Below are 24107 nucleotides of genomic sequence, written 5' to 3'. Positions count from 1 at the left end.
TCAGGCTCCCACTGCCAGGAACCTGGGGGGGGGGGGGGGGGGGGGGGGAGGCCACTCTAATAAGGATCAGGGCTTCAACACAGGAGGCTCTGCTGACTTGTCAGTTTCTGTCTGACCTGGTTCACCTGTTGCCCCAAGCCCTGCTTGTTGTTTAGAGAGAAGTGACCTGCCAGACACTTCCACGAACAGCGGGGGTCCTCGAACTTGCTCAGTAGGGGCTTTCCATGCATACACCTAATGTTCATGTCACCTGACCACTCAGGACAGAATGTGCTCTGACAACACTGCTCACATTGTGGGAAACACCTACCGGTAACTGCTGTCTCGGTGAGGGGCGCACTCTCCCCATACTCTCCCACGGCGTAGACGCTAACCAAGTACTCCACCGAGGGCAATAATCCCTCAATGGTCAACTGGTTCTGACCTGAAAGTCAACAACACACAAAAATGTTAAACCAAGAAAACCCGTGGAGACCTTCATCCAAGACCCTTGGCGTTTCAGCTCTGTGCTCATGCCAGTCCTCCTGAGTGGCTTGTGCAGGCCAAAGCCGCAATTCCCTGGCAGCCTGCCCATTTGGAAAGGTCCCCACAGCCAGGATCCCAGCCAATATCTCAGCAGCTGCCTCTGTTCGCAGGGCAGGAGATGCACAGGCCTGAAACTACCAAGCTCCAGATTCATGGACAGTTACTTTTGTGCTGCTCGTAAATGGACCTCTCCTTGGGAAGAGTAGGATCCTTGCACATTTTATGTACTCTGTACCATGCTCTTTATTTTCAGAACAAGTCTGTGTAACCTGTCCAATAAACACTACACCCTGCGCCAGTAATGCCGTGCCCTGCCCCCGTAGCCCTGCCCCCGTAGCCCTGCCCCCGTAGCCCTGCCCCCGTAGCCCTGCCCCCGTAGCCCTGCCCCCGTAGCCCTGCCCCCGTAGCCCTGCCCCCGTAGCCCTGCCCCCGTAGCCCTGCCCCCGTAGCCCTGCCCCCGTAGCCCTGCCCCCGTAGCCCTGCCCCCGTAGCCCTGCCCCCGTAGCCCTGCCCCCGTAGCCCTGCCCCCGTAGCCCTGCCCCCGTAGCCCTGCCCCCGTAGCCCTGCCCCCGTAGCCCTGCCCCCGTAGCCCTGCCCCCGTAGCCCTGCCCCCGTAGCCCTGCCCCCGTAGCCCTGCCCCCGTAGCCCTGCCCCCGTAGCCCTGCCCCCGTAGCCCTGCCCCCGTAGCCCTGCCCCCGTAGCCCTGCCCCCGTAGCCCTGCCCCCGTAGCCCTGCCCCCGTAGCCCTGCCCCCGTAGCCCTGCCCCCGTAGCCCTGCCCCCGTAGCCCTGCCCCCGTAGCCCTGCCCCCGTAGCCCTGCCCCCGTAGCCCTGCCCCCGTAGCCCTGCCCCCGTAGCCCTGCCCCCGTAGCCCTGCCCCCGTAGCCCTGCCCCCGTAGCCCTGCCCCCGTAGCCCTGCCCCCGTAGCCCTGCCCCCGTAGCCCTGCCCCCGTAGCCCTGCCCCCGTAGCCCTGCCCCCGTAGCCCTGCCCCCGTAGCCCTGCCCCCGTAGCCCTGCCCCCGTAGCCCTGCCCCCGTAGCCCTGCCCCCGTAGCCCTGCCCCCGTAGCCCTGCCCCCGTAGCCCTGCCCCCGTAGCCCTGCCCCCGTAGCCCTGCCCCCGTAGCCCTGCCCCCGTAGCCCTGCCCCCGTAGCCCTGCCCCCGTAGCCCTGCCCCCGTAGCCCTGCCCCCGTAGCCCTGCCCCCGTAGCCCTGCCCCCGTAGCCCTGCCCCCGTAGCCCTGCCCCCGTAGCCCTGCCCCCGTAGCCCTGCCCCCGTAGCCCTGCCCCCGTAGCCCTGCCCCCGTAGCCCTGCCCCCGTAGCCCTGCCCCCGTAGCCCTGCCCCCGTAGCCCTGCCCCCGTAGCCCTGCCCCCGTAGCCCTGCCCCCGTAGCCCTGCCCCCGTAGCCCTGCCCCCGTAGCCCTGCCCCCGTAGCCCTGCCCCCGTAGCCCTGCCCCCGTAGCCCTGCCCCCGTAGCCCTGCCCCCGTAGCCCTGCCCCCTGCACTTTGATTCTCTTTAAACAAGAAAGTCTGGTCAAGTGCAATGCACAAATGTGCTGGAGAAACTCAGCAGATCACAGGGCATTCAAAGGACAAAGGGCCAGGCCCGAAACACTGATGATTGTTTACTTCCCGTGGAAGGTGCGTGACCTGCTGTGTTTCTTAGCACATTTGTGGATTGCACCACAATTTATTATTGCGATGCCCGATGTGCTTAAATACGGACCGACTTGCCTGAATAACATGGAAAACAAAGCATTTCATTGCACCTTGGAGCACATGACAATAAAAAAAAAACATTCTATTAAATTCAAGTAGGGAGCTCCCTCCAAATGTCCAGCCATGCATCTTCACAAACCATTCTCAGATATTCACCTTCTCTGCCATGAACTCACGAGGACCTGTGCCTTTTGGTCCCTTTAAACCCCATGCATCCTTTTAACTTACCAACCCCTTTCCCCCTCATTTTCTGTCAGCGCACAGTGGGAATTCAAGCTGCCAATATCCCGAGGAGTTCAGATTTGCAGGAGCGATGGTGCAACTTGGATGTAAACTCCCCAGCCGCCATCGTGCTGGGATTCAAACCCCTGGCTCTGGATTGCTGATCCACAACGTGGCCTGCTGGACCCCTGACTATTCTGTCACCATCCTCTGCAAGGATGTAAAACCGTCCCTTTCACTTCCCGTCAAATCGAACGGTCCTCAAAACGGAATCTCCACATTGCACATCTCCCCCGCCACCCCCCCAAACCCCCGCCCCCATTCTGAAAGGACTGACCCTGTGGGTAGGAGTAGGGCCATAACTACAGCCATGTTACTGTGATAGAATAGGTTTGCTGAATATAGGGTTAATAAGCTAGGTGAGAACATAATTGCCTTGTAACATGGGTGGAAATGGCCTTGGAGATTTGATCGAGGTTTACAAGATTATGAGAAGTATAGACAGAATGGATGTGAATAAGCTTTTCCCACTGAAATTGGGGGAGGTCATAGTTTTAAGATGAATGGGGAAAGGTTTAGGGGGAAAGTTCATTACTCAGAGTGGTGGGAGTGTGGAATGAGCTACCATCTGATGTGGTGAATGCAGGCTTGATCACGTGTTTTAAAAATGAATTGGATAGGCTTGTGAATGGGAGAGGTCTGGAGGGTTATGAAATGGGAGTAAGTAAGTGGGACTAGGGAGATGATGGTCGGCACAGACTAGAAGGGCCAAATGACCTACTTTTCTATGCTGTAGCATTCTATGATTCTAACATGACCTTCCCTGTGTTATAATGAGATAGGAACAAAGAATGTTAGACCCCTGCCCAAAGGTGTATAAAAATGGTATCGATACTCTGTATGCTTTGAATGGGGCTCAGTGTTGGGAACGAGTTACTGAACTCTTTCTTTGAGCTCCTTACTCGCACAAGGCTGACTAAAGAAACTGCTGTACGCTTAATTGGTTCCGCTGTTTGTTTCATGACAGTGCGGGCTGACTTTCACATTATGAGGCAATGGCATATGGGAAAAGAAGAAGAGGTCAACCAGGTGCTGACCTGCTGGGACAGTGCGAGTTATGACCGGACCGCTCCCATCCTTCAGAGTGCTGGTGACCTTATAGTTCTTCACTGGCGTTCTGGGCGGAGACCACCTGATAGTCAGGCTGTGGTCCTTCACCTCGTTCACTTTCAGCTGCGTTGGGGAGTCGATCTCTGCAGGAAGAGAAGGAAGCAGAGCTTTCAGGCAGACGTGAACTTCTCTTGAATGCTTGTGCCACCCAATTTGCACCCCATTAACTTACCACCCCCCCCCCCCGGTACATTTTGAACAGTGGGAGGAAACTGGAGCACCCCCCTCCCCCCCCCCCCCCCCCAGGGAAAGCCCATGCAGACACAGGGAGAATGTACAAACTTCTTACAGAGAGCGTGGGATTCGAACCCCAGTCCCAATCGCTGGCGCTGTCACAGCGTTGTGCTAACCGTTATGTCAACTGTGCCCCTCAAGCCCTCAGAAGCATTCTGTGTCTCTCCGTAAAAATCAGGTAGCTCAAAGAGAAAAGAGACTAAGTGCCGGAATCTGGGAAGGCTGGGAAGAAAAATTCTGCGGCTCAAGTAGCAACTTCGAAGGCAAAAGCATCCTGAGGCAGGACCCCACCCCGAAAATGACGACTTGGCACCTGTGGAGGCACAAGGGTGTGTCTGACCTGCTGAATTCTTTGGCAGCCTCCTGTAGATTGTCAATCAGGAGATCTGCCTGTCGAACGTGCACTGCTCAGTGGAGGATGGATCAGTAATCAGTGCTCGAATTCGCCCCATCAGCGGTTTGTACCTTCTGCCCGTGACCTGTGTGGGTTTTATTCCGCGCCTGGCGCTCCAAAGACATATAGGAATTGTAGGTCAATTGGGTGTTATTTGGGCAGCAGGGGATGTAGGCCAGAAAGGCCTGTTACTGCGCTAACATAATTTATTTTAAAAAGGTCCAGAGGGTACGTTTGGAGGATGGTTCTGATCGATGAGGCGTGGGCGGAATTAAGGGTTGAAGGCGGAGTCAATTGTCGGTTTCAAATGGGGTAGTGGGGAAATTAAGAGTGTAACAGAGGCTAGAGTGTGGAGAGTGCACAGGAGGATGGGCCAAATGGCCTTTGTGCTCCTCCACTGATGTGTGGCAGTGTAACAGAATGCCACGACAGCGATGTGGTGACACGGTAACTGGAGCTTCAGTCAAATGGTTCAGGTGACAGCAGCTCAATTCTGATTCTCCCGGGGATCCACCCTGCCGAGGGTACCCTCCCCAGCGGGGCTTTGGCTTCCACCATCCACTCCACCACAAAGGCGGGTCATGGGTTTGATGAGTTGATAGCAAAGGGCAGTCAAGGTGTTGGGCCTCAGCAGTGTGTAAAACCACCCAAATGCCCAAGTGGGGGTTGGGAAATGGGAGGAGGAATTGAGACAAGGGTGTTGATGGGCAAGCGTGAGAGATCGGAGGGTGAGTGGACTGCACCGCTAGGAGTCAGCATAGACCTGATGGGCTGAATGGCCTGCATCTGCATTGATTCCCCCCCCCCACCCCTACCTGTCCTCTCAGTGCCTGTGACAGGCTTGCTGGTCTCCGGGCTGTCACCGCGGCGAGTGACAGCATACACTGTGACGGTGTACTGGGTGCCTGGGCGCAGGTTGGTAATGGTGGCCGTCGAGTCCTCTCCTACCACTGATATCTCCTTCATTGGGCGGCTGCTTCCTGTGAGACGCAATTTGAAGAACAAGAGGTCAGGCAATTAAAACCACACCACGAGTGAAATGGTCGCTGGGAAGAAGTGTTCAATGACCCAGGCATGAAATGAACACCCAAGGCACAGAATGGTGTCCCAGCTGCTATTTTGTTGAAGTCTGGGCCCAGAGTTGAGCCCAAGGCTTGTTTCAGAGGATTCTTTCCAGATACGTGAACGCATCAAAGGGATGCACACCGGGTTTCTTCAACCTTGTCTACATTTATAATGTTCAAAAGGCATTTGAACAGATAAACAGGGATAGGAGATGGAATTTTCCTGCAATGCCAACTGGCTCATCTGGGATGAGTTGGGTCTAAGGGCCTTTTCTGTGCAGTACGACTCCACGTGAACATTCATGATGGCCATCCCCACCCTAAAGGCAGGATTCATTCTGGGGTCTAGTGGACCAATCTTGCCACAAAACCGCCACACTATGGGGCACTCTGTGTGTGAGCTCTACCAGTACCTTGGTCAGAATCTTAGGATGGCCTTTTGTTAAATTACTTCCTTTCAAAAAGTGGACGCAGGTGGGCCTGAAACCTGCTGCACGGTCAGTCTTTGGGGGTGGGCGGAAAGAGCGTTGGTCCAGTCAGAATCTCACTAGGCACTGCAGAAGCTACCACCTACCACCTACCGGTCTCTCCATATACGATGCGGTAGAACTTGACAGTCACTGGCGGTGGGGTCCACCGGATGGTCAGGCTGTTGGGAGTGGATCGGGTGAACTCCAGCTTGGTGGGGGAATCCGAGACTGCAGCGGAGAGGGGAGAGCGGAGAGAAAACAATTCAGTAGGGTTCTATCGCGACCCAGAAATCCCATGCCCTACCATGGCAGTTTGGGAGAGTTCCCCTCGCTGGTGAACATTCGCAGACGAAATCTGCCCACCTTCCCCCTTTTCCGCGGCCGGGAGAGAGTGGCAAGAAGTGTGCTGAGCGCAAAGCCCTTGCTGGTGGTGGCAAGAGGGGAATGGCGACTGCGCTTTGCAGAATCTCTGGACCCCACCAGCATGCTCTTGCCTACCCCAGAGCGACACTGCACACTTCTGCAGCATCGGACGAATGGCCCGCTGGAATTTGAACAACCTCGCTCGCTCTTAGGAGGCAATCAAAAGCATCTTTGAGCACCAGTCTAGTCCCAAAAAAGAGTGCAGGAAGAACTCGGGACATGAAATGTCCACAGGAAGTTAAAGGTCATCGATCTTTTGGGCAAAACCAGGCAAGTGACCCGAATAAAAAATGTGGGGAGAAGGGTTTGGAAAGGGGCAGGGGGAGGAAGGCAGGCTATGATAAGGTCCCATCAGGTGGAAGGAGAGGAGAGTTGTTTTAGGGAGAGAATGGTAGCCCTCTGATAGAAGGGAAGGGGGTGGTTCAGCTGGATGAACAGAGGGATAGGGTAAGAGAGAAACTTGGGGGATGGTGTTAACAGAAATTGGAGGTCGATATTAACACTCTCTGGTTGGAGAGTGCAAGACAGAATACAAGGTGTTCTTCCTCGAATTTGCAGGTAACTTTGACACTACATGAGACCTTGGGCAGACGTTTCAGTGTGGGAATCAGCCACTGGGAGGTTCTGATTATTGCAGCAGCTGGAGTGCAGGTACTCAACAGAGCCCAGGTCCAGTCTCCCCGATGTAGAGCCCACAACAGGAGCACTGGATCCAGTGTTTGACGACCTGTCGGAGTGGTGCACCTTCCCCCAACACCACCACATTCCCCTGTCTCACTCCTCAGCAGCATCCTGGGTCGACGAGATAGCCTCTCCCTGCTCCTTAGCCTGAGATTGCGGGGGAGGAGGCAGGAGGCTTCACACAACCAAACTGTGCTCCTCCCAGTGGAGTTACAGTGACAGTGGTCAGGAGGGAGACGTGCTTTTTGACTGCAGGACTCAACTGCTCCACTCAGCAATGGATCAGGAAGTCAGGCTTTCCAGCCTGGTGCTAGCCAGCTCTTTGTCCTGGGAGATCACACCACTTCAAAGGCCTATTGCTCCCCACCCCTCCTGCCTTTCCCTCCCTCCCACCCACACAGCCCTCTTGCCCCGGCCCTCCTTCCTCCCCCCAACTGTGACCCTCCCGCCTCTCCCTCACTAACACTCCCGCCTACCCCCATGACTCTACCCTTTCCCTTCACTCGACAGTCCCGCCTCCCCCAGCTAGGAACGTTTTGCAGAGCACAGCCCTCAAACCAGGGTCCTGGAGGGTCTTCCTTGCCCCAAGCTGCAAGGCAACCCAGCCCGCTGCCTGGATCACACACCCACACATCGGCTCCCCGCACTTACTGGTGGACTGCTGGCCAACCAGAGGCAAACTCCGCCGCTGGCCGTTGGTGGCATAGATGCTGACCACGTACTCTGAGTCAGGTTTGAGGTTGGGGAGCAAGTGGGAGGTGTAAGTCGCTGGCACGCGCTCGATCTTGGAAATGCCCCCTTTCTCGGGCTGAATCTTCACAGTGAAACCAGTGACCGGAACCCGGGGACGGGTCCAGTGCACAACGAAGGAGTTGGTGGTAACATCGGAGAAGTGAATGCCAGTTGGAGAGTCCATGCCTGTGACGCAGAGACAGACACATGGGTTAAAGTGGGCTAGAAAACACGTTGCTCTCTTTCCAGCCTCATCTCCCATCCTGATTTACCACAATTGTACAGCACAGCAACAGACTGTTTTGGCCCCCGAGTCCATGGCGTCCAATTACACCCAATTAATCTACAGCCCCAGTACATTTTGAACGATGGGAGGAAACCAGAGCCTCCGGGGAAACCCACGCAGACACGGAGAATGTAACAATCCTTACAGACAGCGCGGGATTCAAACCCCAGTCCTGATCACTACGCAGTGCCAACTGTGCTGCCCTAGAAAAGGAGGGTAAAATATTCATAGGCATGGGGTCCTCTGTGGATAGAAGAACTCAGTGAATGTTTCAAGCCTAAAATTATTCTTCAGCCTCTCTCCCTGCACAGACACTGCCTGACCCTGCGTAGTGTTGTCTAAATTTCGTCTTCACTTCCACGTTGCAAGTGCACTAGTGCGACTAGTGTGTGGATTAGGAGTGGGAAAGTACTTTGAATCTGGTCTACCCTGCACTGAAACCACGACCAAATCCTTCCTAATAATAACGGCCATGTGGCGTGTGGCTGCGGGTCACTGCAGCCACAGAATATCTGGTGGTGCTCAACTGAGTCATTTGGACCATCTGGACAAGAACCTCTCCCCTCCCCTCCCCATCCCTCACATGCGAGATGGAGTGCTGCAGATAGGTTGAAACTCACAAATGTTCGATTCAGAAGGAGCAGGCTCCCCAGGTTGTGCCACGGGAAACTGTGAGGCATGGGTTGTGGGGTAGAGAGGAACAAAGACACACAAAGAGGGGGAGGATGGGGGGAAGAGGCTTTGCATTTCCTCTAAGTGACCTGGACCAGCAGGAATTGTTTTGTTAGGAGGTGCAGGTGATGCCAGGGCACCCTTAAAGAGCTCCAGGTGAAGTGGTGGAGAAGGGGAAACACTGAAAACTCAAGGTGGGTGGAGCAAATCATAGTTGTGGCCTCAGTCTACTGGCTAGAAAGGAAACCCCAACACATGCAAGCTGTCTCCCTGCCCCTGGATCCACACCCCTGACCACCACCACCCCCCCTCCATCCCCACTGAGCCCTTGCATGGCAGTTACCTGTACGCTGGGATCCAGTCAGCGGGATGCTCTCCCGATCATCAATCACGGAGTAGACCTTCACCAGGAAGTTCGTACCGGGCTGGAGATCTGGACAACAGCCAACCTCATCAGAACATGGATTGTTGACCGAGCACCTCCCAATGTCACCTTTCACACAATCTCCCCAATCCTCAAAGCACAAACAGCAGTTAGCAGATCCACAAGGAACAATTCTCCGGGGTCAACAGACCCTCTGGATCACACCCATCGCCCATGTATTCCCGCTTCACTTAGACCATGGGAAGTATTGGTTGGCCATTCCAAGCCCAATCGAGGTCCCCTTCACCCGAAGAATACTCCAGAGATTGGTTTAACCAAGGTCACCTACTTCATGGAACATGAGCCACAAGCTACAATGGGAACAGGCCAGTGGTCCATCAGGGCCAATAATGTGGTTAAACCAGACAAGGCTGGGTGGGATTAGTCCTTGCCGCACGTGACTGGACTGAGCACAGGAAGGCTGTGAGACTGGAAATTTTAAAGCAAGGTAGAGGCACGATGGACGGGCCATGCCATCGCGTCTCATCCTGGTTGGCTGGTCCCACAAATCACCAGCCAAGTCACATGGTGCTTCTAACTAGGCCACTAACTCCCAAGATGAGGGGAGATCCACTCTCCAGAAACTCACCTCAGTTATGGGAGACAGCAAGGCCCAGAACAAAACTGGCCTGCGTTCCAGTCCAATAAACTCCCTCCCTTTACTGACTATACGCACATCGGTATGTGTTCATGAATACTCACACTGGACTGGTGGATGTGGGGGGCGTCTTTACAGAGGCTTCTCAAACCACCAGGAGCATGAATGAGGCAAATAACCACAAATATTTGTTTCTCTCCATGGGAAGTGAGATTAAAACTGGACGTCAAAGGTGCCGGGGGTTCACATGGAAGAAGGGAGTAGAAGGGATGGGATAGCATTTAAAGCACATTCAGCCATAAAGTACAGCAACAGGCCACTTCGGCCCACTAGTTTGTGCCGCCCAATTTACCTACACCCCCGGTACATTTTGATAGCAACAGAGAGGAAGAGAAAATGATGAACACAAGCAAATCTGGCGAGCTAGGGCGGACGCGTTGGGCGGGGCGGACGCGTTGGGCGGGGCGGACGCGTTGGGCGGGGCGGACGCGTTGGGCGGGGCGGACGCGTTGGGCGGGGCGGACGCGTTGGGCGGGGCGGACGCGTTGGGCGGGGCGGACGCGTTGGGCGGGGCGGACGCGTTGGGCGGGGCGGACGCGTTGGGCGGGGCGGACGCGTTGGGCGGGGCGGACGCGTTGGGCGGGGCGGACGCGTTGGGCGGGGCGGACGCGTTGGGCGGGGCGGACGCGTTGGGCGGGGCGGACGCGTTGGGCGGGGCGGACGCGTTGGGCGGGGCGGACGCGTTGGGCGGGGCGGACGCGTTGGGCGGGGCGGACGCGTTGGGCGGGGCGGACGCGTTGGGCGGGGCGGACGCGTTGGGCGGGGCGGACGCGTTGGGCGGGGCGGACGCGTTGGGCGGGGCGGACGCGTTGGGCGGGGCGGACGCGTTGGGCGGGGCGGACGCGTTGGGCGGGGCGGACGCGTTGGGCGGGGCGGACGCGTTGGGCGGGGCGGACGCGTTGGGCGGGGCGGACGCGTTGGGCGGGGCGGACGCGTTGGGCGGGGCGGACGCGTTGGGCGGGGCGGACGCGTTGGGCGGGGCGGACGCGTTGGGCGGGGCGGACGCGTTGGGCGGGGCGGACGCGTTGGGCGGGGCGGACGCGTTGGGCGGGGCGGACGCGTTGGGCGGGGCGGACGCGTTGGGCGGGGCGGACGCGTTGGGCGGGGCGGACGCGTTGGGCGGGGCGGACGCGTTGGGCGGGGCGGACGCGTTGGGCGGGGCGGACGCGTTGGGCGGGGCGGACGCGTTGGGCGGGGCGGACGCGTTGGGCGGGGCGGACGCGTTGGGCGGGGCGGACGCGTTGGGCGGGGCGGACGCGTTGGGCGGGGCGGACGCGTTGGGCGGGGCGGACGCGTTGGGCGGGGCGGACGCGTTGGGCGGGGCGGACGCGTTGGGCGGGGCGGACGCGTTGGGCGGGGCGGACGCGTTGGGCGGGGCGGACGCGTTGGGCGGGGCGGACGCGTTGGGCGGGGCGGACGCGTTGGGCGGGGCGGACGCGTTGGGCGGGGCGGACGCGTTGGGCGGGGCGGACGCGTTGGGCGGGGCGGACGCGTTGGGCGCTGTGGACGCGTTGGGCGGACAAGCCTGTTCTCTTTCAAAAACTTTTACTGAGTTCTTTATAATAATCTCATATACATGTTGCATTAACATAACAGAATATCAAGACATAACTGGTAAAAATGCTCCAGTTAACAGTCTCCCATTATCATTATTAATTGTTAATTAATATTATTCAGATTAAAAATGAAAATCACGTGAATTACTTTATAAGAAACTTGGTAAAATATTAATTACTATTAAGATTATAGTTTAGACCATTAACTCCAATTAATCAACTTGTATTAAAAAAAACTAAACTCCAATCTTCTCTCTAAACAAGGTAATGTGGCAGTGCACATCTCAACACAGCCGAGCTGGCTCCGCGCTTGTCCCGGCCACGGAGCAGCCACGTCAAGGTGGCGCCGTCGGGTTTTGCTTTCCTCGTGGTCAGAGGGGGATGTGTACACACACTGGGCTGCGTCGTTACGTCACCGCCCACATGGAGGCGGGACTTGCTGGCCGTCTTATAAAGCGCAGCGCGGCTTTTTCAAATTAAACCGTTGGAAACGAAACTGCCTCACAGCGTGTCATCACGTGCTTTCGCTCGCTCTACGTAGCTATCACTACATTTGGTGACTCCGACGGGCCCAGACGTTTCTGCAGTAGCCATGAAATTACAAACCTTCTGGACGCTTCACTCACGCACTTGGTTCGGGCAAGCGGAAGCACAATTCCACCTCCAGCAGATCACCTCCGACTTGACAATGTTCTACCACGTCATCAGCTCCCTCAACCAAGAGTCCGTAGCCAGGGTGGACGACCTGATACATGAGCCCCCCAGAGGAAAGTAAATACCCAGCTCTCAAGAAGCTCCTCTTAAGTACTTTAAGAGGCACCAGTGCGCTGCCAGGCTCATGCACCTAGACGGCTTGGGAGACAGCACTATCCACTCTCATGGACAAAATGCTGGCGCTGGCAGAGGGCCACAAGCCGTGCCTCACATTTGACCAGGCTTTCTGGAGCAGGCGCCAAATGACATACAGCTGCTGTTAGCAGATGAGGATTTCTCACACCCACGAAAGGTTGCGGCCAGAGCAGATGTCCTATGGCACATGAAATGTGAAAGCTAGTCCGCCGTGAACCAGGTGTCACGACCCCACCCCAACCAAGCACAACAGCGCCCCAGCAAGCCTGTAGAGGCCCCAAACACTAACTGGTGTTTTTAAATCACCAATGCCAGGGATCACAGGAACAAAATGCAGGCAACCCTGCTTGTTTCTGGAAAACGGCCAGGCCAACTGCTGCTAATGGCCATGGCGGCTGGCACATCACTGACAAGGGAAGCCAATGGTTCCTGGTCGACGCGGGTGCTGAGCTCAGTGTCATCCCACCAACCGCGTTGGAGAAACGACCACGACTGTGAGGCCCCATGCTCCGGGTGGTGAACAACACCACCATCAAAACTTTCAGCACACGCAATGTGCAAATACAGCTTGGCAACAAGAAGTTCCAGTGGAATTTCGCTCGAGCTGCTGTGGGAACATCATTCCTCAGCGCTGATTTCCTTCAGGCGCACAGACTGCTGGTGGACGTGAAAGCCAAACACCTTGTGTATGCCCGGACCTTCCAAACTGTCCAACTCAAAGCTACCATCGCCTGCAATCCAGGTGTGGCCGTGGTGAGCGCCCCTCACAGCACAGGGTGTTACACCACATACTGACCCAGGGGCCCCCACAACATGCCAAAGCCAGGAGACTTCCCCTAGACAAAATGCAGTTGGCCAAAGAGGAATTTTTCCGGATGGAAGAGTTGGGCATAGTCTGCAGGTCTGACAGCCCATAGGCGTCCTCACTACATATGGACCCCAAGTCCTCAGGCGGTTGGCGACCCTGTGAGGAGTGCCGCTGCCTTAATGACGCCACCACACCCAACCGCTACCCAGTCCCACACATACAGGACTTCATGGCCAACCTTCACAGTGCAAAGGTGTTCTCCAAAGTCAACTTGGTGCACAGCTGTCATCAAGTCCCTGTCCACCCAGACAACGTTGGCAAGACTGTCATTATTACGCCATTCGGACTTTTAGAATTCCTCCGCATGCCTTTTGGTCTCAAGAATGCGGCGCAAACCTTTCAGCTCTTGATGGACATGGTGGGCAGAGACTTGGACTTGGTGTTCATTTACTTGGATGACATAACCATTGGCAGCAGGGACCACAGACAGGGAGCACAAGGACCACCTCTGCAGACTCTTCACTCGCCTTTCTGAATTTGGACTCGCGGTCAAATTCCAATTCGGAAAAGACCATGCAGTTCTTGGGCCACAATATCACCGCTAACGGGGTGGCACCTTCAGTGCAAAAGGTTGCAGCCATACGCCAGTTCACCAGCCCAAGCACCTCCTAAAGTCACAGCACCACGGAGCTCAGGGACAACGGGACACTAGAGCCGGTTCCGGGGGTCGGGGGGGGGGGGGGTAGGGGGGTGTTGTGTGGCAGCGCACGTCGTGAAGCAGGTGAGCCGGCCGGCTCCACGTTTGTCATGGCCGCATGTCAAGATGGGGCCGTCGGGTCTTGCTTCCCCCGCGGTCAGAGGGGCCACACCCGCACACATGCGGAGGCGGGATTTGCCAGCCGCCTTATAAGGCGCAGCACAGGTTTTTCAAATTAAACTGTTGGAAGCGAAACTGACTCACAGTGTCATCTCGTTCATTCCCTCCCCCCCCCCACCTACCACTGCAGTAACTTGGATCGGATCACCATCACCTGAGCATCGCTGGAGCAGCCCAACAGCCTAAAACCGCCAACCGTGATAAAATTCTATAAACGGACCCCATATGTTTTCAAAGTAGAACTTTATATCTTTGATATTATATCTAATTATTTTCCAAACTTGACTATGCCATTACATCATGTAGCCACTGCCTATGATCCAGTGGAAGTTCATCTTTCCACTTCATTAAAACCCCTCATCTGGCTATCAGCGTGCTAAAACCTTTTGAGATACCGACAAAGATATGATCGGATCGTGAATAAAGCTAAACAAGGCCATTAAAGGGTGTTTTGGTCTTAAAAATCATAGATAAAGATGGAAAAATGTCATAAAAAGCTTATGAAAGAAAGTTTTACAGCATTATATAATCAGTGTCACTTATCTGGAGGGTCTCCTCTTGATTGGAAGCATTAATTTGATTGAAATGAATTTATTACCTACATTTCTATATCTTTTTCAAGCTTTACCAATTTTTATTCCCAAATCATTTTTTTTACTCATTTGATTCAATTACTTCTTGTGGGCAGGGAAAACAAATAAATAAAACCCATCTTCAGAAAAGAGTAAGGAATGGCAAACTTTCAATTTTATTATTGAGCTATTAAACCACACAACCTACTTCCACTATTAAAATTTAATCAGTCACCCAACTTGGATAGAAATTGAATTGAGTTTTTCAAGGAAAACCTAATTGTTGGCATTTTTATGTCCCACTTTACCGTTACCCTTCTCTAAACTAATTCATAGTCAGACAATGAGGAATTCATTAAGAACACGGAGGCAAATTTGGTTGTGATAGTTTTTTTCCTGGAGAGTCCCATTTCATAGAGAACCACCTCTTTGTCCACCTTCTGTTCTAGATGCAGGCTTTAAGGAATGGGAATAGATCAGGTATTAAAAGTTACAAAGATTTATTGATCCATAAGAATTTTAGTTCTTTTGAACTATTGTCAGTTAAATTTAGACATTTTAGATATTTGCAAGTTAGATATTTTGACCAATCTAAGCTACAAAATTTTCCTCAAATATTCTAGATCTAATTTTCGATTTGCAGTTTGATCACAGTGGGTTAACATCGTGTATTTATAATAATTTACTGGATTTAAGACTAACCTCAAGGGTTAAGATTAAAAATGATTGGGAAGGGGATCTTAATATAACTTTTTCAGATGAGGACCAGCATTCCACTCTTGATTCGTCATTTTGTGTTAGACATCGTTTATTAAAATTTAGTGGTACAAAAAATACACATGGTCAAACTTAAATTATCTCCTTTTTATGCAGATTTGACCTATTGTGTGAAAGGTGTAAAAATTTTAGAGGCCTCACGAATCCACGCTTTGGGAATGTCCCAAATTAGGGAGATTTTGGGGGCAGACAAGGCTGTTGCCGTGGGAGAATGGACCCCAAAACGCTCTTCCACAGACCCTTGAATGAGAGTGCCTGGAATTAATCTAGGGAGTAGGGGGGGGGGGGGGAGGCGAACCAGCATTACCCCACATTGGCCGCGCAATGCCCAGTGCACCTGGGCAGCACCCGCTTGTCCTTACCTGTCAGGACAACCATGTGGTCGGATGGGGCGATGGTGAGGTTGGTGGGGTTGTCCTGCTCCTCCAAAGGGCTATACCTCACGAGGAAGTTGCTGAGATCGACAGAGGGCGGCGCGGACCAGGTGACTCTCATGGTGTCGGGGCCCATGTGGGTGAAGCGCAGGTTGGTGGGGGGTGGCACCGCTAGGAAAAAACAGATGAGACAGCGGGTCAGCCACAGCTCTTGGGGTGGTTGAGCAGCTGGACCCGCGTACATGCGCATGGTCTGGGACGGCAGGGTTTGCATGCACACACTTCCAAACACAGGACCCACTCGCTTAGCATCGAACGCCAATCTCAAGGGGAGGGGGGTTGCCAGTATCCATGTCTTCACAGAAAGGGGCAAAACTGCACCTAATGCCCAGACCTTCATGCATTACTGAATACAACTACCCAACCCCGCCCTTCCCACCCCTCTGTCTGCTGTACCCTACTCCCCCATCTACCTGGAATGTTGGAGAATGAGGGGAGGTTTGATACAGGTATACAATGATGGGTTATAGATAGAGTACTAACCTCATCACCCTTCCAGTCTCTGGTGGGATGGGGGGGGGCACCAAAATCAATCTTTACCCCAGTGAGGTGATCCCTCCTTAAAGGTAATAGCCTCTGCCCACAGATGGGGAAGATCACAGCAACAAAACAGCCCCCCCCCCCCCCCCCCCCCCCCGGCAGTGACTGTGCAGCGGATTACGGGAGAGGCCCCCGCCCTCTCAGAGAGTGAGCGAGCAGACGCGTCACCTTGCGCAGGCGGCACCTCGTGCAGTGCAGCGCTCCTGAGCGAAGGGAAAGTCCCCCGACAGTCTCACCTCAGGTGGGTGGGGAAACCCCGAGGTGTGGGTGGAAGGGTGGGGTGGGGAGGGTCGGGTGGTGGGGTTGGAGAGAAGCAAGTTCTCCTTTTACCAGGACCTTGGCTGTTAATAAACATGGTTCTTTTTGATGGTTTATTGCCCCTCCCTGCCCTGAAAGGCAGTAGAAAAATTTTGTTCTGTGTGCTATCCAAACATGTCGGCCCACCCTCAATGACAACAGATAAACAGGAAAGTCTAGAGATGCTGGGGTCCAATGCAATACACAAACGTGCTGGAGAAACTCAACAGGTCACACAGCATCCACAGGAAGTAAAGGGGAACCAATGTTTTGGCCCTGGAAACTGGTTTTTACTTGACCAAGGGCCCAGGCCCAAAAATTTGGTTACTTCTTGTCGATGCTGTGTAAAATGCGGAGTTTCTCCAGCATGTTTGTGCACTGCTCTTGAATGTGGTAGACAGTGAGACAGCAGAGCAGAGGGCAGTGTTTGCAGAGAGGAAGCTCCGTTAAAGTGCAGGGCAGGCATCATTTTGCCCATGGGAAGCCTGTTCGTCAGCAAGGAAACTATCCTTGAATACGATTCAAGCTCACGCTTGCACCCTCAGTGAAACGAGCCCATTGTGATTCCAAAATCTCCACCTCACACACTTCTCCAGAGGTACAGACATCCACCACCCTTTGTGTGAAGAGGGTCCTTGCCTGCAGTTCCTCCCCACTCCCCCCCCCCACTTTTACAGTAAAAGGTACACCCCACCTCGTCGGGTCTCCCGAATGCCGACACCATTCCCTGCATGCATTACCTGTGGGCATCCAAACCAGACTTCATGCACGTCTCAGGACAGGGGAGAGCTGGGTAGAAGGAACAAAAGAGGGCGGACGGAGGGAAAAGGTTCCCCCCCCCCCCCCACCCCGGCACCTTGCACACTCAAGAGATGCCCTGGATTTCCACAGGAGAGTGCCGGGATTTTTAGAGGGGGGGGGGAAAATGAGTGGTGGGTTGGCAGGAGGGATTAGAAACAAGCAGAGCTGAAAATAAATTCACCGGTTTGTTGCTTCCGAGTGGTTGCAATACTGCCACCACCCTCTATCAGGGTGATGACACTGATGTTGTAATCTATTCCTGGCTCCAGGCCATGAACGGTATAGTATCCCGTCGACGCGCTCACAAAGTCCTCGAATATGGGCACCGTCTCGCCGGCCGCCGAGACGGTGATGTGATAGCCAGTAATGGTGGAAATGTTAAGTGGCGTCCACCTCAAGCCGATCGTCGAGTCACTTACATCAACGAAGGTGAGGTCAGTGAGTTGGGGAATCTCTGGTCGGTTGAAGGGCAACAAGGAAGCATTAAAAGAGCAAAAAAAACCCGAAGAAAGACCAAATGCTGCGCAGCAAGACATGGTTTATAAAGAGAAAAGTATGAAAGATGATATGCAATCGTCATGCAGCTGAGAGATACAAGCCATCATCACACATGGACCTTTCCCCACCATCTTCACCCTCCACAGAGGCTGCATGGCCTTCTGAGTAACTTGGGATTTGCAATGTCTGCAGTTTTACCCCCCCCCCACCCCCACCCCCACCCCCGAATCACCAACCATGCACCTCGTCTGATATCGTGGAGTTCATATATTAACAAAATAAATTTTAGCCCAACAGCAAGGGTACAGGCCCTTCCAGCCCATGCCTCCTGAATACACCCAATTAACCTGTAGCCCTGTACGTTTTGAAGGATGGGAGGAAACCCATGCAGACAGGGGGGGAAATGTCCAAACCCCTTAAGGAGAGCACCAGATTTGAATCCAGATCGCTGGTGGTGCAATAATGTTGTCTTTAATTCTCCGAGACACTTCTGTTGTTAATGGTGTAGGGTTTCTTCCCTCCCATCCTCAGTGGTGTACAGGGACTCCCAGCTGGCCTGGTGGTGATGGGGGGGGAGAAAGATTGCCTGCCGCAAAAGAGGAGCTGTGGAGATGTGGTTCCTTCTGCACCAGGCCTTCCCCGTCCCAACAGTGGTCGAAAGCCCCCATCCAATCAGATGTGGCCACTCTTTGAAGGGCGGCCAATCAGTTCCTGACGCGCAATCCTGTGAGGGTGGTGGGGGGGGAGGGACGGTTGCTCACTACGGCATTCCAATGGCAGAACGTACCCAAGCGCTCCATGAACCTGGGCTTTCTCCAAACCTCCTCAGGCCCGCCTTCTCCGACTGGGCTCCCAGCATCGGCAGTATGTAAAGGGAAAGTCGGAACCTTTACAACCAGCAACGGAAAGCTTTCGACCACTGATGATTGAGTTAGCGAAAGGCACAGCTTAAGGGAGCAGTGCTTTGAAAAATAAAACCCCAAAGCAACTGAAAAAGCAGCTTAGCTCTTAACGCAAGGCTTTTGCCGGCAGAGGCGTCTGCACTTAAGCAGGGAAATAGGAATGCTTCAGTGGTGGGGGAGGTGGGAGAAAGCAGACATGGAGCTTCAAAGCTATGGTCGGGGGATCCCTGAGTGGCCTCTTGCTGTCTCAGTCCTCATACCTGTGTTTAAGACAAAACTGTCAGTCTCACTTACCTTGGGTTATCACCGTCGAGACCGGAGCACTTTCCTTTTTGTCCTTGATCGTGTAAACGTTGACTTCGTAGTCGATGCCAGGGCTCAGGTTTTCCAGTGTCCAGGATGTATGACCAGGTTCAACAAACTCTTCCACCAGGTTGCCGTGCTGGCCTTGTTTTGGAGTGCAGGATACTCGATAGCCAGTGATATCTGGGGTGTTTGGGGGGGGTGGGAAATCACATGCGCTCTTACAAAGAGTACTTCAATCACCATGGCAGGACACAAAATGCTTCAGGAACAAGGACGGGATTTGTTGATTTACCCTCGACCCTGTTCCTTACCTTCTTTCTCTCCAATGCATTTGCCTTTTACCCGCTGGCCCGTCCCCTTCCCCACTCTTACTCACTGGCCCGTCCTCTTCCCCACTCTTACCCACTGGCCCATCCCCTTCCCCTCTCTTACCCGTTGGCCCGTCACCTTCCCCTCTCTTACCCGTTGGCCCGTGACCTCCCCTTCTTTTACCTGTTAGCCCATCCCCTTTGCCTGCCCCTTCTCTTCTCTTGCCGGTTGGCCTGTCACCTTGCCCTCTCTTAGCTGTTGGCCTGTCACCATCCCCTGGCCCTTCCTCCCTCCCCTTTAATTCAGGCACATGCTTGTTTCTGCTCAAACTTTGACAAAGTACCGGGCCTGAAACGTACCCTTTACTGTCTACAGATGTTGCGTGACTCGCTGGGTTTCTCTGGCCCTTTTGCGTGTTGCACTTGACCCCAACATCTGCAAACACAGCTGTTTAACTTTGGAGCAGAATGCTTTGTCACAGAGTTAATAGAATCAAGCTCCTAGCCAGGGATGCTAGGGGAAGGGGCAGACGTGAGGTACCCCTTTTCCCATCAAGTGCTTGAGAGGTCACACTGAGGTGCACAGGGTCATGGTGAACAGAGGGTTGGGAGGGTGACGTGAGGTCATGGGTCGTGAGGAGGAGGGAGGAAGTTAGGTGACCCTCCCCCTCTGCCAGGGGCCCACTGGCTGGCATCTCACATGCATGCCCTCCCGTGGGAGGTGGTGCTGGAGGTAGTCAGTGGGATGATCGAACAGTATTTAAACCCTGCCAGAGAGGAGTCCAGGGGCAGGCTTGTGCCACTGATGCGAACCAATGGAAGCATTCCATTTCGTCAATCATTTCCATAAGTGCCAGGATCAGGTTCTCCCACCCATTTTATCCATGTCAATCAAGTGGCTGTTTGCTTGAATTAGGCCGATAAATTTCCGGAGCCTTCCTATCCAGCGAACAGCTCCTCGATACAGAAACAGAAGCCATTCCCACAAGGCACCAGGCTAAACCCATCCCTGACTCCTGCCGAGTACCTGGTGTCGATCCCTCTTTCCAAGCCAGAGTCAGCGCGCCCGAGATGGAATCCGAGTGGACTTGTAGGTCGGTGGGTGGTGAGACCTCTGTGGGAACACACAAGGGGTGTAGGGTCAAGCAACGGGATTCATCGAATGATCCAGCATGTTTTGATCCCACCCCACATGGCACCATTTCCAGGAAGGAGTTCCCAACGTGAAGGTCAGGTCTGTGGAAGATGGGGGATGAACTCGACCATAACCAGAAGTTCACTGGCACCCTCACTTTAGAAAAGTGTCATGCACTATAAATGCCACTGGCCAACACCAGTAATAGTCCCATTGCATGTGGGGCAACAGGATGGGAGTGGCTCCACGGCTGAAGGAACCACACAGGCTTTGGACAACTTACAATCGGGGACCCTCTCGGGCTGCAGGCTACTGGCGACTGGCTCGCGGGAACCAGGCATCTGAATCGGGATTCAAAAAGGGTGCCAAGAGCAAGAAAGGCTCCCAAACGGCCGCTGGCGGTGAAAGCTTCCGTGTCGTGTCGGAGGTTTGGATCTGGAGGTTGGGTGGCTGATGAATGTGTGCGGTTGCAGAGGCTGCGGGAGCGCTGGAGGCGAATCCACTCAGCGACTCTTTTGCCTCATGGTGATTCATTGCCCGCCCTTATGGGAGGCAGACTGCGTGCAACAGGGTGGCACAATGGACGTACCCATTACCACAACGCCTTTACAGCACCAGTGATCAGGACCAGGGTTCGAATCCTGCGCTTGAGCATTCTCCTCCGTGTCTGCGTGGGTTTTTCCCAGGGGCTCTGGTTTCCTTCCACCGTTCAAAAAACGTATTGGAGTATAGGGTGTAAATTGAGCAGCACGGACTGGTAGGGCCAAATTGGCCTGTATGTCTAAATTATTTTAAAATTTAAAACCGCTTATCATCTTGCAGGAACAGCAAGCTGGAGAAGCAAGCATGTCCACCAACGTTGAAGTGAAGGATGTCGTGACGCTTATTGAAGAAGTGGACAGATCTCCATGGAGATGGACGAGGGGGAGGTGGGGAAGGAATGTCTGATTGAGATGCCCACTATTGAGTATTCCAGCCAGGATATCTGGGCGTGACTGTGGCCACCGAGACTCACGGGTGACAACGTTCTTGATGACGGGCATCTCCTGTTCCTCATCGTCCACCACCACTGTGATGGAAATGGTGTAATCTGTGCCAGGGGTCAGGCTGGTGAAGAGGATAGATCCAGAGTCCGTGGTTATTTCCCGAGGAGTCTCTCCACCTTGAGAGGGCCAAACTTTGACCTGCAAGAATAAGTTGGGGTGATGACGGGTGTTGGGCGCACAGTAATTTTTTTTTTACGTTACCCACTAAGCCCCACAACCCAAGCTGTGATTCCAGAGATTCCCTTGTGAAAGCTTTCATTGAAGCTTTAGACCAAAGCAAGTCCTGCAGCATTCTTTACACAGCAAAGCATGAGGAAAATGCACCCAAATAAAATGGGTGGCGAGAGGGGCAGAGGAGCACAGTCCCACAGGCAGGGGGCTGTAGTGGGTGTGGGTGGGAGGGCCCGAGAGAGAAAAAAACTGGGAAGTGATAGGGAAAGGATGTAGCTCTCTGAATTGGGGGGAGAGCAGGGGAGAGAGAGAGAGGGGCTTAGCGGAAACTGGAGGAGTCGACGTTAATTCCATCTGGTTGGAGAGTGCCAGACGGAAAATTAGGTGCTGTTCCTGCAATTTACGGGTGGCCTTGGGCACAGAATTGAAATGGTTGGCCACTGGGAGACCCCCGTCGAAGGAGCTCAGCGAACGATCTCCCAGTCTGCTTCCAGTCTCTCCAATGTAGAGAAGGGCCACAACACAAGCACCGGATGTAGTAGATTCTTGTTTTACTATCATTGAGCCTGTTCCTTTGTGTCGTAGACTCAACTTCTAGAGGCATAAATAAACCTCACTTCAGAACCCATTAGCAATCTGGTCTTTGGTCATGAACTCTCAAGTCCAAACTCCCTATAAACGTCCCCATTCTGTCTGACCTCTCCACAGAGGGGATGGCATTACAGGGAAGGTGACCACGGCAGTAAACCAGCAAGGGGCTCAGCAGCCGAAGGCTATGTCGACTTGTGGTCGGGGGACCCACACACGGGCTGCTGGGGACTGGCACATGGGAACCCAGATTTGAGATGATGCTGAAGGCTTCCTGATCGTGTCGGAAGTTTGTTCTGGAGTACGGGTGGCCGACGGATTGAACCAGAGTCCGTTTGGCTGCAGAGGCCGCGGGAGCGCTGAAGACGAATCCATGGACACTCAGTGACTCTAAAAGAACTCTGCTTATTTTCCCCTCGTACTGACAGGCTGACACTAATGACGATTCTTTGTCTGCCTTAAGGACCACAGATCATTTCCACTAGCTTCAGAACACCGAGAGTTTGATTTAGAATCCCAAAATGTCTCCTCCGATGGAACTCGGTGCTTCGATTTGCCCAAAGATTGATTGTTTAAGGCTTAGCTCTGGTCGTTGTTTCCTACTGCCCCCACTTCCCTTAGCACTTCAGCCCATTGAATCCATGCTAGCATGTGAAGCCATCCCCCACTAATTTTCCCTGCAACACTTTCTCCCTTGCAGTCCCATCAATTTCTCCCTCTCCGTCCTTGGTTTCTACTACTCGCCCACACACAAGGGGCACTCTGCGGAGGCTAACTGCCTCCACATCGTCGGGAAGCCGGGAGGGAGTGAAGGGGGGGGGGGGGGCAAAGGGTGCAAAGTCGGCACGGGGAGCACAGAGGACGAAGGTGGAGCTGGAGCTGAGGGGCAGCAGTGGTAGCCGCCGTCCACCTCCAAAATCTGAGGTACACCCCTCCCTCATTCCACCAAAATCAGAGAGGGGAACCCCTCCCCTGCTCCACTTCCAAAATCTGAGGGTTCACCCCTCCCCCATTCCACTAAAATCTGAGGGTTCACCCCTCCCCCATTCCACCAAAATCAGAGTGCAACTCCTCACCACTGTTCCACTGAAAACATTCCCCGCCCCACACCCACCCTGTTCCACTTTCCAAATCAGAGTGCAACTTCTGCCATTCCACCTCTGAAATTGAAGAGTGCAAACCTCCTCCCCCAATCCAAATCCTCCTGTGCACTTGACTCTCGGCTCCCCAAATACAGGGAAATGTTCCCATTTCCACCTCCCCGGCCCTGTTCATTGTTGTTGAAATCTAAGGAATCCATGGCGCTTGTTTACCTTGAACGATACTCTGGGCACGGGCTTCCAACTGATGACAATATCGGTGTCGGTCACCTTGGTGTTGAAGTTGGGTACTGGCCCCACTGCTTCCACTGCAACAAATAACCAGGCTGAATTAAGTGCACAGTTGACAAATGTTTTTGGGGACGGAGTTGAAGGAGGGAACAAGTCGATCCCAATTTTTAGCAGGCCACTTTCCAACTATGTCAGCGATGCAGGAGTTGGTGGGGGGGGGGGAAGGGAGAATTTGGAATTGTTCAGGCCTTGTGGGTTGAGACAGCGGTGAAGAAAGCAAACGCAATGCTGGCATTCATTTCAAATGATCTGGAATATCAGAGCACGGATGTGACGTTGAGGCTTCATCAGGCACTGGTGAGGCCTCACTCGGAGAATTGTGAGCAGTTTTGGGCTCCCCATTTAACAAAGTTTGTGCTGACGTTGGAGAGGGTTCAAAGGATGATTCCAGGAATGAAAAGGGTCATCATACGAAGCTCTTGACCTCGACTTGGAGAACAAGGAAGGATCTCATTGAAATGTTTCGAATGTTGAAAGGCGTGGACAGGTTGTTTCCCATAGTGGGAGAGTCTAGGACAAGAGGGCACATGTTCAGGATTAATGGGCGCCTGCTTAAAGCCAAGACGCTTAGGAATATCTTCA

The 24107-nt window shown here is 54.1% G+C and overlaps 1 protein-coding gene across 1 annotated transcript in view; it reads right to left on the bottom strand.

Annotated features, from left to right (window-relative positions):
- The window catches only part of LOC138762437 (fibronectin-like), a 104303-nt gene that overhangs the window by 25331 nt on the left and 54865 nt on the right, over positions 1-24107 (bottom strand). The window contains 12 exon segments of the mRNA XM_069936194.1: positions 78-424; positions 3559-3714; positions 5075-5239; positions 5905-6021; positions 7549-7815; positions 8931-9020; positions 15471-15653; positions 17362-17634; positions 18875-19066; positions 20222-20308; positions 21345-21513; positions 23448-23542. Of these exon segments, the coding sequence (XP_069792295.1) occupies positions 78-424; positions 3559-3714; positions 5075-5239; positions 5905-6021; positions 7549-7815; positions 8931-9020; positions 15471-15653; positions 17362-17634; positions 18875-19066; positions 20222-20308; positions 21345-21513; positions 23448-23542 (2141 nt within the window).

The sequence above is a fragment of the Narcine bancroftii genome, chromosome 4, assembly GCF_036971445.1.
Source record: "Narcine bancroftii isolate sNarBan1 chromosome 4, sNarBan1.hap1, whole genome shotgun sequence".
Classification (NCBI taxonomy): domain Eukaryota; kingdom Metazoa; phylum Chordata; class Chondrichthyes; order Torpediniformes; family Narcinidae; genus Narcine; species Narcine bancroftii.
Note: the sequence above shows the minus strand (reverse complement) of the source record. Positions and strands in the feature narration are given on the sequence as shown.